The 15,840-nt window shown below is 56.4% G+C and overlaps 7 protein-coding genes across 7 annotated transcripts; 3 read left to right on the forward strand and 4 right to left on the reverse strand.

The window, feature by feature from the left end:
* Window positions 1-434: 434 nt before the first annotated feature.
* On the forward strand, window positions 435-1,387 carry L226DRAFT_519510 (uncharacterized protein; the record flags this gene model as incomplete). The annotated part of the gene is made up of 4 exons (XM_067678585.1): window positions 435-680; window positions 741-761; window positions 816-899; window positions 959-1,387. The coding sequence occupies 4 exons, from the start codon at window positions 435-437 to the stop codon at window positions 1,385-1,387; spliced, it is 780 nt and encodes a 259-aa protein (XP_067540458.1).
* A 128-nt stretch (window positions 1,388-1,515) lies between these two features.
* L226DRAFT_184290 (uncharacterized protein) lies at window positions 1,516-1,974 on the forward strand. The gene has a single exon (XM_067672728.1). The coding sequence runs from the start codon at window positions 1,644-1,646 to the stop codon at window positions 1,887-1,889; it is 246 nt and encodes an 81-aa protein (XP_067540459.1). The 5' UTR covers window positions 1,516-1,643; the 3' UTR covers window positions 1,890-1,974.
* A 4,369-nt stretch (window positions 1,975-6,343) lies between these two features.
* L226DRAFT_566440 (uncharacterized protein) lies at window positions 6,344-7,410 on the forward strand (the record flags this gene model as incomplete). The annotated part of the gene is made up of 5 exons (XM_067683915.1): window positions 6,344-6,546; window positions 6,600-6,636; window positions 6,695-6,715; window positions 6,771-6,863; window positions 6,922-7,410. 5 exons carry the CDS (start codon window positions 6,344-6,346, stop codon window positions 7,408-7,410), a joined length of 843 nt encoding a protein of 280 aa, XP_067540460.1.
* A 1,012-nt stretch (window positions 7,411-8,422) lies between these two features.
* On the reverse strand, window positions 8,423-9,825 carry L226DRAFT_184370 (uncharacterized protein). Its single transcript, XM_067672729.1, has 3 exons — window positions 9,357-9,825; window positions 9,003-9,284; window positions 8,423-8,904 (listed from the first exon to the last, which is right to left on the reverse strand). Exons 1-3 carry the CDS (start codon window positions 9,719-9,721, stop codon window positions 8,550-8,552), a joined length of 1,002 nt encoding a protein of 333 aa, XP_067540461.1. The 5' UTR covers window positions 9,722-9,825; the 3' UTR covers window positions 8,423-8,549.
* A 251-nt stretch (window positions 9,826-10,076) lies between these two features.
* Window positions 10,077-12,443, reverse strand: L226DRAFT_530085 (RCC1/BLIP-II). Its single transcript, XM_067679761.1, has 7 exons — window positions 12,105-12,443; window positions 11,834-12,047; window positions 11,561-11,781; window positions 11,045-11,503; window positions 10,872-10,987; window positions 10,654-10,821; window positions 10,077-10,567 (listed from the first exon to the last, which is right to left on the reverse strand). Exons 1-7 carry the CDS (start codon window positions 12,407-12,409, stop codon window positions 10,212-10,214), a joined length of 1,839 nt encoding a protein of 612 aa, XP_067540462.1. The 5' UTR covers window positions 12,410-12,443; the 3' UTR covers window positions 10,077-10,211.
* A 671-nt stretch (window positions 12,444-13,114) lies between these two features.
* Window positions 13,115-14,070, reverse strand: L226DRAFT_557236 (uncharacterized protein; the record flags this gene model as incomplete). Its single annotated transcript, XM_067683163.1, has 2 exons — window positions 13,115-13,252; window positions 13,313-14,070. The coding sequence occupies one exon, from the start codon at window positions 14,068-14,070 to the stop codon at window positions 13,348-13,350; it is 723 nt and encodes a 240-aa protein (XP_067540463.1). The 3' UTR covers window positions 13,115-13,252; window positions 13,313-13,347.
* Window positions 14,071-14,941: 871 nt separating this feature from the next.
* Window positions 14,942-15,484, reverse strand: L226DRAFT_519515 (uncharacterized protein; the record flags this gene model as incomplete). The annotated part of the gene is made up of 2 exons (XM_067678586.1): window positions 14,942-15,253; window positions 15,374-15,484. 2 exons carry the CDS (start codon window positions 15,482-15,484, stop codon window positions 14,942-14,944), a joined length of 423 nt encoding a protein of 140 aa, XP_067540464.1.
* Between the last annotated feature and the right edge of the window lie 356 nt (window positions 15,485-15,840).

A 15,840-nucleotide genomic window follows, 5' to 3' on the forward strand; every position in this document is an offset into this window, starting at 1 on the left:
TTGGTAATTCTTGGTGACGAACACGACGAACTTGCGAGTTCTCGGACTGAGTAGGTGGTAAAGCTGCCAATACAGAGCAATGAATTGATGATCCATACTCTCGAGACGATCCTGGGTTGCTTTTGGTGGTGTTCCAGGTGTCAACTCAGCGGATGTGGTACCAGGCGCTAAGTTATTTGCCAGGCAACTGCCAGGCTATGGCAATTGCCATTGCCATTTCTGCCGGCAGTCTCGCCCAAAACAATTCTGCCCGGTACACTAGGCCAGGCACGGTGCCGGGAAGGCAACAACGACGGCACCCCCATTGCCAACGTCGATCTCTCACAAAAGTAGTCCCGTATTAGTCCAGGTCCTCCCTATTCTTTGCTTCCTTCCACCATCGCCCCAAGAGCCTCAGGCCGCCGCCGCCCGCCAGTCTTTACTTGAAGCACATAATGTTCACCTTCGCCCGTCGTTTCCGCGCTACCCTCCTTCTCGCTGCCCTGGCCTCTGCTCTTGTTCTCGCCGATCCCGCCTCCCACGACCACAAGCGGGTCGACCATGGCCGCCGCCACCATGCTCTCAACGTTACCATCGAGGAGCGGGACGGTCGTATCCAGAAGCGGTTCGACAATACCCGCTTCACGTATTTCCCAACCGGACTCAACGCTTGCGGTAGCTTCGATCACGACAGTGACTTCGTACGCACTCGGTTTACATTCAGTAGTTAACGTATTGTTGACGCCTTTGATCTCTTCAAGATCGTTGCTCTGAACACCCATGTGAGGAACATCATCCCTCCGTCCCGCTGACGTCTTCTTAATATCCTGCTGTAGCAATGGGATGGAGGTTCTCACTGCTACGAGGAGATCACTGTAGAGTACCAGGGCAAGACCGCCCAGGCCAAGATCACGGACGAGGTACGTCCTTCACTGCCACACCGCTAATCCCAGCCTTCTGAACAAGTCTCCGCATGCAGTGCATGGAATGTCCCTACGCTGCGATCGACTTCTCTCCCGGTCTCTTCCTATACCTCATCCCTGGAGGTTTTGACCAGGGTACTGCGTACGGCAGCTGGAACTACGGTACCGGGGACGCAGCTTCAGAGACGAAGACGAGCACGACGAAGAAACCCACGAGCACCTCGAAACCTCCGCCGAGCACTACGTCGACTTCCACGACGCACACGTCTACCAAGCATTCCACAACTACGACGTCCACGAGTACTTCGACCAGTCACTCTACTCACTCGACGACGTCGACTACGAGCTCGTCCACGTCGACCTCATCGGCGCCTACCGCGACTGTCACTTCGTGGGACACCGGTGTCCTCAATCAGTTCAACCTGGCTCTCATCTCTCTCGTCGAGCTGAGCCAGGCTGCACTTGCCAACCCGAACCAGGTCTAGTTCCAAGTCCTCCAACCAGGTTCTCGGTGATCATCCAGTCAGTGGAGACAGGCGAGGCGTCCACTCCGTTGCATAAGCATATATCCTTGTTCGTCTCAGTCGTTCTTGCATCCAAGGTTATCTGTACGGAATCGCGGAATTGTTTATCCCTCTCGATGTTCTCTGACCTTTGTTGTCTGACCCCTCCTACCCACCCAGATATAAACCGTCCGCATATGTTACCCCGTCTTCTCGTCGTATATCCAACAGTTCTGTCATGCACCGAGCTCTCAGTACTGCAATCCACGTCGTCATCTGTCTATCACGCAGGGTCAGAACCATACTCTATCAAGATTTGATATGGAGATGTTGTCGAACGCGCGCGCCTCAGTTCTCCGGATATATACGCGACGCAGTCGGTATGTGGGTGTTGTGTGGTTTTGAACGGGGTTGGGGTGGCTCAACCTTACGGGTATGTGGACATACCGTCAGAACCACCCGTCCACAAGGGGGATGTGGATGATGCTCCTAGGATCCTTTTATGTGGGGCCGCCGATGCTCTGAACCAACGGCACCGCCTGTACCATCTCTTCCCTCGAGTCTTGCCGTTATTATGCCGCTATAATACTGCTCTCCGAATGCGCTTCCATTCCTTGACTTGTTGGCTGATTTGTCTGCTCGGAACTGATCCTCTTATTTCGGTTGACGCACGAATTGTGCGACTTTTGCTACTCGCGGGTTCTCGTATCTTGGTTGGTTATACTGTGACCACGCATCCGGAACGCGAATGTGGAATATAGGATGTATAAAGCCGCGACGACATTGACCTTGCGCGGCGACGTATGTCGGCGGTGCACTGAACTCGGGGGCTATTTGCTACCTGGTTCAACCCATCGTAGGCCTGTATTGCTGTGGTTTGCTGTCGAGCCCTCCTAGGGCTCAGGTATCTCTAAAGCTCTTGCGTCGGCTGACATATGACGTCTTAGAGAGCCAGCAGAGTCTGTATATACCCGTCCTGATCATCCTTCTCAGCATGTCCCTAATCCTGGTTTGCCTGTCATGTGAATGCTACATCCGCGGACCAGCTTGTACTGTTCGCGATATCTTGTCACTCTTGGTACTTCTTGCCACTTCTTGTCAGCGCTATCGGGAGGCAGGCGGATATATGCTCCCACGACATGTACTGATCGAGAGATTGACCAGTAGAAGGCACGAGGAACCCCAGGACAATCTCCTCATGCCTTTCACCGCTCTTCATGTCGTGGCTTGGTACTTAGGAGATCCAGATGGTGTTTCGATAGAGTAAACGCTTCCGGTGAGATGATTTCTTACAGTTACACAGAGGGGCGAGTATAAATGCGGATCTTCGTACGGGTCTGATCTAAGACGTCACTCAAACTGTGCACTACTAACGGGGTGGCATTCCAGGCCAGCAAATCGGCACTGCTTCGAGCCGTCTGTGGGATTAATGGAGATCCCTTCCTCCTGCTGGATCCCAGTTTCATCCAGATACAGAGGCTGACAGCTAGGTGGAGTACTCACCTCTTTCAACACGTCGTCGTTTGCTCCGAGTTATCGCGTCCAGTGGCTCGACGGTACACGCCCTCTTTGTCGCCTTGACTGGGGGCTCCTTTGGAGCCCGACGTTCCGAGGGCTTAGAAATAGCTCGCTTTGGCTTCCTTTGGGTGTCGCAATCTACGTGTGCTGTCGCTACACGGGGAGACGGCGATGGGACGCGCGCGTTGGTTCGTGGTATGGATCGGTGGGCTTTGGTCTTGGAAGTACAACGTCCTCGGCTGGGGGGATCCTGAAGGCGGGCATCTCCAATGCGTGACGGTCCCTTCACACTAGTGTCCGGATGTCGTACAGAAATGTCCCGGGTGGCGCTGGGTTTGTCTTTGGCTGAGCTGGGATGGACATCGCTGATCGCGCTCGGTTCACCACCGCGGCCCCGAGCGCGTTTCGCCGCAGGCAGCATGTACAGGTTATGTGAAACGTTGGGGGGTAACTTCCGCTTTGTGCTTTTCCTTACTGGTAATATGGCCGTCACAAACACAAAAATGGGGATGGGCGGAGGAAGGTCGAAGCATAGAAAGAAAATGATGTGCAAGCGCATGGTGGTGTGGCACAGGCGGATGGCTATACCGACAGTGGAGCACGGCGAGCTCTGAGGGTTAGGCGAGACAGTAGGCTTGGTGGCGCAGTCCTTGGGAACAGCAATGGCTGGGCTGTCTGGACCGCCGTATCTGTCGATGATGTTCAACAGGCCCAACTGCCATTGGGTTATGCGACGGGAGCAACGGGTCCCTGTATCATCAAAATTGTTCAGTTACATTCTTCTTAACGAAAACGTAACTCACGCCAATGGCTGAATTGCATCTCTATGCTGGGGTCAACGAGCAAAGGATGATCTGGTCTCCACAGAAGCACGAGAACATATCGAGCAATCATGTCGCGCAGCGCGGCACACCCGAGCGGCATGGCTTCCGGCATTGTGTATATGGAAATTACGTGGACCAAGGGAAGACAGAGCTTGACCCCCCTTCCTGACCCGCGAGCGTAGGCTTGGACCGTAAACTCCGCTTTGACTGTCCCGTTAGCGCATACGTGCAGCGTAATCCCTCGATTTGGGATGCTTACATGGTGAACAAAGTCCACTTTGAGAGATCCGGAGCGTTGATGCGCGAACGGTATATCCGAGACCCGCCAGTACTGTCAAAGGCGAATTCATACCCTATAACTTAGTTTGCTTCAGAGGGCCGAATCACTGAGTGGTAAGGATCGCGCACCTCTACGTGCATTGTTCGGAGATTGCGAATGGGCGTGTGGGTGACGGGTGAGACGTCTGGACACCCGTCCTTCAAGCGCGGGTCGGTGAACTTGATGGACTCGAGTACAAGACGTTGCAGTTGCGGAAATCCTCGGAGCAAGGACCTGAGGCCCGCAATGCCATAGAAGGTGGTTCCTAGGAGGTGTAGTCGGGAGATGCCACGGCAAGAGGCCAAACTCTGAGCGTACAATCGCGGATATTTTGTCCAGTCTATACCCAGCACGAGACATCTCAGTCCCGTGAGCTTCCGAAGAAGCATTCCAAATGGCATATAGGGCAAAGTTGGGGCTGCGATCGTGATCATGGAGACCATGCTCGCTCGATGAGGTTGATGCTCCAGTGCCCAAGCGAATTTCGTCAACTGGCTGGCTGACCAGATAATTACGTGCTGGTAGAGGTTGAAGAGACTCCGTGCTGTACATGCGCGGCACGTGAGAGAAAACGCGAGAAGAGTGGGATAGACGGTCGTGTCTTTGTCAGGGTTGGGAGATACGAGGTCCACGACTTTCTCCAGGACCTCTTGAGGAAGACGCATTGGCATGCATGTAGTCGACCTAGGGAGTCTGGGAGGTTCAGAGACAGATCATGCTCACCAGGTTTTAGACCAGGAGGTTCCTGCAGTGGCCCGAGCCGGGATATCCATATGAAAACCACGCTCTTATCCAGTGGCTGAATACGCTTACTTGATACGATCGAGTGGGGATGGTGGACGCGTACAGAGATGAGAGTGGTGTTGACCAACCGCAGATACACGACACCGTTCTGGACCTTGATATTCCTGAAGCAGCAGATATAGTTGAGGAACCGAACCCTTCGAGAGGGAGGCCTCAGCGATTGGACGTGGTACAATGTCGGCGTGTTCCCGCTAGCGCGGCCCTCTCGTATTGATACCGCAGCCCTCGAGTGTGATCCGGCGACGAAGTGCAGCAACGGCGACGCACATGGAGGGGAATACTTCGGTCTTCGCGTATCCCGGTCTGTGCTGGAGGTGAGGCTAATGGACATCTGGCTTATTCCAGCGCACGATGCGTGAAAGTTCAGATGCAGGTCGTCAGCCTGCAGTAGCAAGACAAGAATCCAGATATTTATCGGACGCGTGTCTCCAGTCATTACTTCTTTGATTGCAACGTGTGCAGAGTGTGGGTGCTATACAGAGCAAACGATGCGCCATTTAGGCGAGATGGACCACCGCCTTTGCGCGTATCGTTGTCGACGCATAGGGAAAATCTCCACAACGTTGGTGGGGTGGAGGGGATACCTGTTGGCGGCCAGATGTTGAATGCGGGCTTCATAACTGGATACGTATATGCCTTCAGCGGGTTCAGACAGTTACTCAGAGATCCAATCCGGGCCGACATCGTAAGTAGATCTTGGGTCTTCGAGCGTTGACTCGGGCCCTAAGTTCGACTTAGCAGTGTCTGTGTGCAGAGAAAAATCAGTGGCTGTAGCGTTGAGAAGCTTCAAACAGACTGTCTAAGCAAGTATTGGGCTGTTGTACGCGCTGGTATTTTTTTCACAACGAATGATCCCAACTGCGTGCAGATATCTTGCGCCGAAGTCAGCCGCCGCGGCGTCTAGGAGCGGTCATGTAATGGTTCTCAGCCGGACCGCCACAAGCCATGGAACTGCCAAATGGTCCAACATACTTGGCAGCAAGCATGCATCTGGCCAGGTGACATGTTCATCATCTCACTGGATGACTGGAGACGTTGGACAGGAAGCTTCTGCTCGTAGTCAAGGAGCCGTAGTGGACATGTGTGATCAGTTGAACCAATTGTTGTAACGCACCCTGGAGGATATACACGTTGCAACTTTGGCCTGCTCTTAGCTACTATAGCCAAGCCCGGGCGCGACTTTGTTTTCGAGAGGAAATGCATAGAGTTGCAATGTGCGGCGAGTGGATGCCGCGGCAGGAAGGACGGGGGATTTGTTTGTCGGGAACAAACACGGGAGCTTGGCGATGGCGGGATTGGCGACGGCGACGGTCGAGCCCATCTCTGCCTCTTCCTTCACCTCCTTCCCCGCACGCCCTCAGGCTTTTTCGCTCCCTCCACGCTCGCTCTCCCTCACGCTCCTTGCTTTTGCATCGCACACGTCCTCCAAGGCAGCCTCCGTAAAGCACACGTAACAAGACCCGAAAAGCAGCCATGTTCTCTTCTCTCCTCAGCTTCGCGCTCGTCTCCCTCGCCCTCCCCTACGCGGCCCTTGCCTCGCACGGCTCTGCCAACCACCGCCGCCATGAGGCCATTGCTGCCGCCCAGCACAATATCACCGATGCGGTCGAGACAACCCTCCACCGCCGTGGCCAGACTTACAACAACGCCCGTCTCACTTACTACGACGTCGGCCTGTGAGTTTTCTGTCTTGACTCTGCGCTCGCTTGGTGCTTAGGCCGTTGTGCAGCGGTGCTTGTGGCAAGACCAATGTGCCCAGCGACTACGTGAGTCCCACCGGCCCATGTTCGAACAGCATAATGCTGACATCACACAATCCACCAGATCGTCGCCTTGAACAGCGGTGTATGTGACCCCCATCAATGTTTGTCAAGCCGTTGATCTCACTATGTTCGCACAGATGTACGGTGGCGGCTACCCTGGTCCCAACTGCTTCCGCCCCATCTCTATCACCTACAACGGCAAGACTGTCGGGGCCACGATTATGGATGAGGTACGTGAACAAACTTGCCATCCAATACATCACTCACTTATGACTTTTGCACTCTCAGTGCCCTGGCTGCCCGAGCGACGGCGGTCTGGATCTTTCCGAGGGTCTCTTCGCGGCCCTCGCGCCCTTGGACGACGGTGTCATCTACGCCTCCTGGCATTTCACCGACGAGGGCGACGATGAGCCCACAACCACCACCCACAAGACGTCGACCCACCACAGCACGTCGACGACTTCCTGGTGGCAACCTCCCACGACTTCCTGGTGGCAGGAGGAGACCACCTCCAGCACCAAGTCGTCGACCAAGCACTCGTCCACCCACTCGAGCACCAGCTCCACGCATTCCACGTCGTCCACCCCCAGCTCGACGAGCACCTGGTCGTCCACGACCTCGAGCAGCAGCAGCACCAGCAGCACTCACTCCTCCACCTCTACGACCTCGTCTGCTGCCGCTGCGACGACCTCTGCGGGCCCCGACCAGCTCGAGAAGCTCAACCAGGCATTCGTCGGTCTCAGCGAGCTCATGCTCGCCGGTGCCCAGGCGGCCTAAGTCGCTCGCGCACCCGTGCGACGACGTCATTGTAGAAGTGTCAGGGCCGTCGCTATCCGACTCCGTTCGAGGACCCCTATTTCCCAAAAACTGAGTTTGATGGTTGCCGGCCCTCGAGTCTTCTATACCAAGCACATATACCCTGGGATCACAACCTACCCCGTACCGTACCGTATATCTTAGGTTTCCCTCTTCCCGTCGTTCTATACTTCACACGTCTGTGGACTCCTTGCTTGTTTACTGGGTGGTGTGCTGTAGTCTTGCGTTGTGTATGGGATGTGGCAGATCGTACGTACCATATGGCCAGCTGCTACGTCTCTCCCTCTGACCGATGGACAGTGTGCACTAGTACCCGCTTTGCTACAGTATCCCACCGCTTCGCTATACCTGGTGCATAGCTCAGTTTAATTGATCGATGTTGTCGTGGCATTAATATGACCAAGGCGAGCGTACAACGTCATTCCGAGCAAATCTCGACTGAGCTTGGATGTTCAATGGAAGATGGTTCCAATGCAGCCGTGGGCGCGCATATATGGAAGAACGGATATTTCAATTCATCGGAGCAAGCAACTTCTACATCTGTATCGTACACATATCTACGTTCGAGCTAAATCAACAGAAACACAAAAGAGGGTTGTGTCTGGGACGAAGGAAAGCAAAAGCGGCAGCAGCAGATACACGAAGGGTGAGATGGGATACACGAAGCAACAGGCATAGAGCGGCAGAGCGAGATAGAAGTCGGGCGAGAGAAGGATTGGGGAGCGAGAGGGACAGTCGGTCGATAGGACGGTCGGGCGCTCCAAGCCATGATATACAATATAATACACCGAGCGGCGAGGGGGTGATCCTGCTGCTGCGAGGCCTGCATGGACGCGAACGGGTCTGACTCTCAACGGGTCTCGGACCCCTTCGCAGTCCATGAGGCACGGGAAACATGAAACAAGAGGCGATTAAGGAGGGACTAGGCAACGAGAGAGAGGAGTATAGATGCATTGACACGGGGAGGACCGTGGAGTTCTGTTATGGAAGAGATACGAAGTCTTGCATATGGGGGCCTTCTGCAGGCCGCTAACGCACGGCACGGTGCTCTGTGCGATAGCTGGCTCAGACTTTCGCCTGAGCTTGGGGCGCACGGTCGATTACCGGAAGCAAGTGACGAGGAGGACGTCGAGCCCGGTCTCCTTGACGGTCTTGACTGGGGCACGCTTCCCACCGCGGATCTCGCGCATGAGCGCGGTGCGGTTCGGGTGCATGACGCTACGCAGGGCGTCGATGCCCTGCGAGCGCACGGCGAGGTAGTCACGGACGTTCAGGAATACCTGCGACTTGAGCAGCGCCTTCGCGGCGCGCATCGAGTTCGGGAGCGACGGGTACTCGGGCTCGTGAGTGTCTTCGTCATACACAGGCGAGTAGAGCCCGAGCTCAATGATGAGTGCTTGCAGGAATGCAAGCTTGGGCATGTTCATTTGGGTAGACGGGTCTGCGGAGAGGACCCTGGATGGCGCGACAGCCAATGGAGAGAAGAGGGAAGGGGAAAGGGGGGGGGGACCAATTAACATTTCAGCTAGATGGGATGGAATGAGACGACGTACGAGGAAACATATCGCTGCGCGCTCTGGTACAGCTCCTGGTGGATGTACGGGGACTCGCTGCCCGCCTCCGAGACATCGTCGACGATGGGCCTGTCGCCGAGCCCAGCCGCGGGCCTCGGGCACAGCGCTGCTGCCCGTGCAGCGGCCCTCCTCGCCTTCCTCCTCGCCTTGGAGGGGCTATGGTGCTTCGGGCTCTCGGGGGAAGACAGAGTCTTCGTCGGGGCTGCGCCCGACGTCACGGCGTTGCCAGGCGCCTGCGCAGCACGCCGTTTCCGGCTGCGTCTCTTGGAGCCCCCGCCTGGCGACGACGCAGCCTTGCCCTGCGCGGATGCGCCTCCGTCGCTCTTGCTGCGCCGATGCACCTGAGAGACGATGCTGGCCTGGCTGAGGGAGAGCGCAGAGAAAGACTCGGTGAGGTCACTGCTCGCATCGGATTCCGGGCTCCGGGGCCGGCTCATGAGCACGAATTCATCGTCGGAGAAGATGGCGGGGGTACGCAGCTCGCCGCGCTGCGAGCGGAAGTCGGCGGAGGAGAGGTCGGAGAAGGAGAGGAGGATCTCGTCGTCTGAGGACCCGTCGTCCTCTGAAGCGGACCCATAGGAGCCCGAGGACGCCTCCGATCCCGAGGAGACGACTCGCGAGCCGGTGCGCGAGTGCGAGAAGAAGTCGTAAGACGATAGCGACGAGCGCGGAGATCGGGCACGGATTGAAGAGGACATGGCTGCTGCTGCCTGGGGAAGGTGAAGGGAGGGATCTCAAGAGAGGGAAGGCGCGGAGGCCTGGGACCGCTTGGGCTTATGAACGATGGAGTGGTGAGATAGGATGGAATGTACTCCGATCGCACGACGGCGCCGTTGGCCGGGACGAACCTAAACCAGCTCGAGGGGCACGGCCTCGAGGACGGGAGGAGGAGAGCGAGGGGGATGGTCAAGGAAGGCGGATGCAGAAAGGAAGGGCGGCTGAGGACATGTGCGCGCAGGCGAGGCAGCGGCGAGGTGCCTTTAGTAGCCCTGCCGGTCTCCGCATCTGATAGAGACCCGTACGCATTCCTATCCTGCGCCTCGATCGTCTCCAAGCCACGACAAATCACTCCGATGTTTTCTCTCAGATCGCTGCATTGCCTCTCAAATAACAATAGACATGGGAGCGCGACGCTCCCAATACAGGCCCTCGTACCTGACTATGTAGCGCCGCCCACCCGTCGTCGTCTCACTGTATCCTCCAGTAGACTATCGAGTTATTCCAGCCTGCGACGATCCGCTGCTCGACTTCAACGCCCTTCTTCCAAACGTTCCCCTGCATGTCCCGAACCTCGTCCGCCCGCTTAGACTGCAGCATGAACCGACCCCCGTCCATGGTCTCGATCAACGTCGGCGTGGACTGGCTCCCTCGCTTGCCCGTGCCCAGCTGGTAGTCGAAGTTCGCACCCCAGGCCATCACGTCCCTTCCGCCTCCGCCAGGGCCCGCATGTCTGCGTGTATCAAGCGTGAGGAGAACGTGTCCTGTCGGTGAGACAGAGACTGTCTCAGGCACTATAGGCTGGAGGTTTTTGTGGAATTCGCTATCTGTAACGCAAGCAACGTCAGCAAATGATCTCACTCTACACGTGGACGACTGGGTCGTCGCCCGCGTGTTGTGGCACGCAACTTACACTCGAGCAGTCCACTGACGTTCTTGGCACGGACTGGTGAAGCTTGCGCATTACTGTACTGAGCGTTGCCCAAACCGCCGTACTGGCCATTCCCGCATGAGAGAACGTCAATGTACGGGATACCTGACCCGTCACTTCGCTGCACTTCGAAGATGGTCAGATCGCCGCCTGCCAAAGATTCAGTACTTCACGTGCACGCGTTGCGGCGGACATCTCACCAGCAAACATGTCTAGGCATGTTGTCCTCGTGCTTCCTGGCGTCATCCTCCACAGGATCACCTCTGTGGGTACAGTGATAGTATCTAGTGTGATGTTCCCTCCGAGACCGAGCTGCCTGAAAATTGCGTTAGGCAATGATTGGCGCGAGTTAAAAGGAGGACTAGATGCTTACCCATATTCATTTGCACCCCATCCGAGCACCTTGCCATCAGGCGTTTTGACGAAGCTGCTCCGACCACCGGCAGCAATGCGGTCTGCCTTCACTCCCTTCAACGCGGGGACCTCAAACAGCTTGTCAGACCACCTGATGTTACTATCGTCCAGCCCAGCGGCGGCAGCCTCCTTTCCAACGAAGGCTTCCGTCAGCCTGGGGGCAGAACCAACAGGCCGAATCGCAGGACTCGACTTCGCATAGGGGTCAGCGATAGATTTTGGTGTCAACTCCAACGGCACACGGGGATGCTGATGCGGTAGGTGGAACTGCTTCAGGTCTGCGGGGGCTGGAACGTCGCATTTGCGGAACCCAAGCTGACCGTGCGAGTTCGCGTTGAGTGTGGCAGGGTGCGCGAAGGTGCGCCCATCAGAAGTGAGGGCCAGCAGGTGGTCTGAACCTGCCGATATCTGGACGAATCTGCAACAGAAGATGTCATTCCCATACTAGCCGCATGAACGGGAACAGCATGCTCACCGTTCTCCTCGCTTGAGCTTCTCTTTAGGGGTGATCTCGGCGAAGTCGACTTGCTCTTCCTCACCCCAGAACCAGCCGGTACCCCACCAAGGTGTGCTTGCAGGTGTCTGTGTGCCGCTGGGAAGAGCCTGATCCGCCTGACGCGAAGAAAGCACGTACACGCGTCCAGAAGCCGAGAGAGCAAAGACGCGAGACCGGGTAACTTGCAGCTGGGTGATGTTCTATCGAGGAGTGACGTCAAGACGAGAAAGAACGCAAAATGCGACAGCGTACCTTGCCCTTCAGGGTGAGCTGCGGCCGCGAATGCGACGACCCCGGTTCCACGCCAAAGAAACCGTCTCCCCACTGGTAGACATCTCCTCGCGCATCTATGCACGCGGCGTGATTCTCGTGGAGCGCGAGGTCCCTCAAGGCAACGTTCTTGAACCAGTCCGACGTCGTCGGGACACGAATGGATTCCGGCAACTCGTCGTTGAGCAGATGTGTTCTTAGACGATGTATAAGCCCACGCAGCGTGAGACGTGACAAAGAGCAGTGAACGTACTTGTTTGACCCCCATACCAGCGCAGACAGCCCCTCATCCTCGACAACAACAGTCTTTGTTGACGCGCTCGCAGCTTTGAGGGTAGATTCCGTCGAAGACGACGGTGCGTCGTTGTATACCACGCTCCGATTGCTGATGTTGTACCAAAGCGTGCCAGCAGCCACCGAAGACGTGACCAGAGCATACACGAGCTTGCTGCGCTGGGTGGTCCTGACGGTGTGCGAGAATAGTCTTCGGCTTCCAGCAATGCGCACCGGCGCAATGGCTGCGTTCCCTAACGCGCGACTCGATCCCCGAAGCATCATAGATGAGGAAGCGGAGGGCTGCTTGAGAGACGGCTGAGAGGGGAAGTTGGAAGAGCGCCCGTAGTGCACCGGTCAGACAGGTCTCGGACGCGCGAATCAGGTTGTTGGCATTTCTCGATGTGACTTCCGCCGTGTCGTCACATCCTACCAGTCTGCGAGCATTGTGACGTTGCCGACAGCATACTATTTAACGTTTACATAGTAGTAAGTCATCTTCAGCCTCAAGTTCCAATTCACGCTCCTTCGCCGCCGAGCTCTTGAGCGCGTGCTACCATCTTCCTTCCCCAGGATCGTCCTTACCGTCTTCATCATCACCTTCCCTACCTAAGCCGCCCAGCGGCATGCCAAGCGTTCATTGCCACTTCTGGGGTTGGCCAGTTACTGTCGATCCACATTCCAAATGCCCTACCATTGCCTCCAATGCGTACAGGCCTCACGCGCAGCTAGAGCCAGGATGGCTCGCCATAACCAACGGCCCCGAATACAAGCTGAGTACGAAGTGTCCGAATTCGAACAAGTACGGGAAGAAGGAAGAATGCGGATCTCCATCGATGTTACGAGCAACGCATGGACGAAGAACACTGAGCTGGTTGCGTAGCTTGCGCGTACTCTTCAGTCGTTCCGGTGACAAAGACCATTCAGCGTCCCCATCTGGGTTATGACGTGCCTGATGGCACGCAGTATGACATCGGTAAATTCCACTAGCAGTCAAAGAGCTTTGTTACAACGCCAGGCTAGAATCCTTGAGAGACGCCACAGAGTTTGCTACTCAGCAGAAACCAACAACTCTCCATATACATGCGGGCACAACCATTAGGGCATCCTCAACTCCCTGGTAAAACTCTGGCAGAGTGCGAATTGAGTATATTGATTGGCGGATGTAACGAAATTCAATATACTCACTAGATAGCAGTGTTCCAGCGGTCGGCGGAAGGACACTAGCAAGCAGTCATGGCTTGCAGTTTGGATGCACATCTCCCGCTACTCTCCTGGGTCTCGGCATCGTGCGGCCGAACACGAGGCAAAGTGCCTCCCGTTCTAAGCCAGATGGCTCGGAGGACAAGGGCGACGATCACCTTTCCGACTAGCATGGAGAGGAAGGCGTGGCCTGGAGCGAGGATCTCGCTAGCCTCGTCTCCCGCCACGAAGCGGAAGGTAAGGGAGAGCAGAGCTATTCCGATGGCCTTGATCAGTTCCAGCAGCAACGCTTGACCTACTGAACGACTGTTCCACACTCCGAAGTCTGCTTGGAACAGCTCATCCAGCTGGTGGGTGCTGCACTGCGGGCCGAAGGTGACAAGAATGACCGGCCCAAAGAAGCGGATGAAGAAAACAATGAAGATGATCTCCGCGTATGCAACCGCAAGGACGAATGTCATGGCGAAGGACCCAGTTACGCGACGGTCGGCGGGGAGTGGCAATGAGGATAGCAGGGCGACCCCGAGGAGTACTGAGAACACATCCATAACGGCCTCCGCCATGAGGGAATATAGAACGATACAGAGGGTTATGATGATGTCGGCCACTGGCGGTGCAAACATCCCGTAGGTGGATGCGGTCGGTCCATGAATGACGAACTTGCAGGGAGTCGGTGTGGACTCCAATACGTCGATGCTGCGGCGGCGGGACTCGGTGCTGCGGGTTGCGTTCTCCATCGCCATGTGATATAGGCACAAGCTGTTCGGGATGTCAGGAATGACGGTGGCGAGAATAACTGAGGATGGGTGAATACCTATGCGGTAGCTTGGAAAAGTTTGTGGTTTTGTGTTGAAGACGGTTGCCTAAATACTCCCTCAGATCCAACCAGCAGTAAGCTTGCCTCGCATCCAGATATCCATCATGTACTCACTCCAATGCTCCCGTCGTCCGATCGCGATCCTGGGAGACAGGAATTTCCCTCCCGAGTAGTCAAAGTCCACCCTGATCCGCTCAGCCTTTTTTTTTTTTTTGGTATCCTTGTTTATTGTCCTCGAGGGCCGAGCCCTATGGTAGACGAAACACTACAGGGTGACTACGGAGTGTCCGGAGCGAGGGGAAGATAGGTGTGCGGTACAGGAGCAGGGGGGTGTAGGAGTTGTCGGGGCCATGCGACGTGCCATTAGCTTGTAGGAGAGTGTAGTAGTGTAGTGAGTAGAGATGAGGGAGCGGAGAGGGAGAGCATAAAAAGTGGGCTAAACTAGACCTGACACCACCGTCGGTGCCACTCAGGGAGACCTCGCGCCGCAGCCAGAGCACCCGGCCATTCAAGGCAGGAGAACGGGATATAAACCTGCATCCTCGGACGAGCATGCTTCGCCGGGATCAAGCCTCTTGGGATGTCAGGGGTACGTCCGGAGATTCCTCTCCGGCCATCAGAACTCCCCCGTCCCCAGTGCTCTGGGTGTGCTGCGTGAGGCGGCCGTATACAGTACAGGGTGAACCACGGGTATCGAAACAGGAGGGAGGGAATGCTAGAGTGAAAACTGGAGAGAAACTGTAGAGAGCAGGAGACAATGTGTCAGCGGAATAGCAGTTCAACAATAGAATAGGAACTCAGGAGTCGTCATCCTCATCACTGTCTGGAGGGGCTTCAACGTTCCCGAAGACCTGTCGGAAGCGGCCTGTGGCGTTGACAAAGTTAAGGAGTGGTCGGAGGGCGTCCTTGCTGTTCAAAAGTGTCTTGAGGTTGCGGCCGGAGAAGCCGAGTGTCCGGAAGTGCACTGCGCGGTGTAGTGAGTATGTCGGACAGGTGAGGAGGTAGTGCGCTACGGTCTCTGCAGCGTCGCCACAGGTTGGGCAGGTGGATGACAGGGCTTTCCCGATGCGCTCAAAGTAGGTCTGTAGAGGGATGTGGCCAGTGCGCAGCTGCAGGAGAAGGTTAGCGTGTCGACGGGGTAACGGTGCAATAAGCTCAGCATATTTCTTGGATGGCAGTGAACGATCCACTGCTGCCATCCTGCGGCCTCTCCTGGAGCGCTGCCACACCTTGCGAGCACGACGGTCGAGTTCTGCCTTGAAATTTTGACGTGCGCGAGTAGCACTCAGCGGGAGCGGTTTTCGTAGGGGCTTGGGGAGCTGGGTAGCCAGAGAGGACATTCCACCCGCAGCCTCCTTTGCGGCCGCATCCGCTGCCTCGTTACCCGGGACGTCACTGTGCCCCGGGACCCACCGCAGTGTGATGCGGAGGTCCGGGCGCGCGGTCTTGAGTGCGGCAACCTGCTCGTGAAAGATGTCAGTGAGGTAACGTCCGGGGGCAGATGTACGGAGCCGAGAGGCCTGGATTGCAGCCATATTATCCAGGGCGAGCGATGCACGCCGTGTGCAATGCTGCTCTGTGCGGAGCAGCTCCATCCCAAGGATGGTCGCGACCAGCTCGGCCTCGTAGACTGTGTGGCGATGGGAGGGCCCGAGGTGAAGACGGAGGACACGAGGGTGCACCCGGCCCGGCCGCT

The sequence above is a fragment of the Lentinus tigrinus genome (assembly GCF_003813185.1).
Source record: "Lentinus tigrinus ALCF2SS1-7 unplaced genomic scaffold L226scaffold_3, whole genome shotgun sequence".
NCBI classification, from domain to species: Eukaryota; Fungi; Basidiomycota; class Agaricomycetes; order Polyporales; family Polyporaceae; genus Lentinus; species Lentinus tigrinus.

What these genes read in the sequence shown, in the direction of transcription:
- L226DRAFT_184290 (XM_067672728.1), top strand. Translation starts at nt 1,644, where the DNA reads ATGCACCGAGCTCTCAGTACTGCAATCCACGTCGTCATCTGTCTATCA.
- L226DRAFT_184370 (XM_067672729.1), bottom strand. Translation starts at nt 9,721, where the DNA reads ATGTCCTCTTCAATCCGTGCCCGATCTCCGCGCTCGTCGCTATCGTCT. An exon ending in ATCGTCTCTCAGGTGCATCG is followed by an intron (nt 9,285 to 9,356) that starts GCGCAGCAAGAG and finishes GGGCTCCAAGAG; the next exon opens with ACGCAGCCGGAAACGGCGTG. An exon ending in GCGCAGCGATATGTTTCCTC is followed by an intron (nt 8,905 to 9,002) that starts GTACGTCGTCTC and finishes CGCGCCATCCAG; the next exon opens with GGTCCTCTCCGCAGACCCGT.
- L226DRAFT_530085 (XM_067679761.1), bottom strand. Translation starts at nt 12,409, where the DNA reads ATGATGCTTCGGGGATCGAGTCGCGCGTTAGGGAACGCAGCCATTGCG. An exon ending in CTGGTATGGGGGTCAAACAA is followed by an intron (nt 12,048 to 12,104) that starts GTACGTTCACTG and finishes ACATCGTCTAAG; the next exon opens with AACACATCTGCTCAACGACG. An exon ending in AGCTCACCCTGAAGGGCAAG is followed by an intron (nt 11,782 to 11,833) that starts GTACGCTGTCGC and finishes ACTCCTCGATAG; the next exon opens with AACATCACCCAGCTGCAAGT.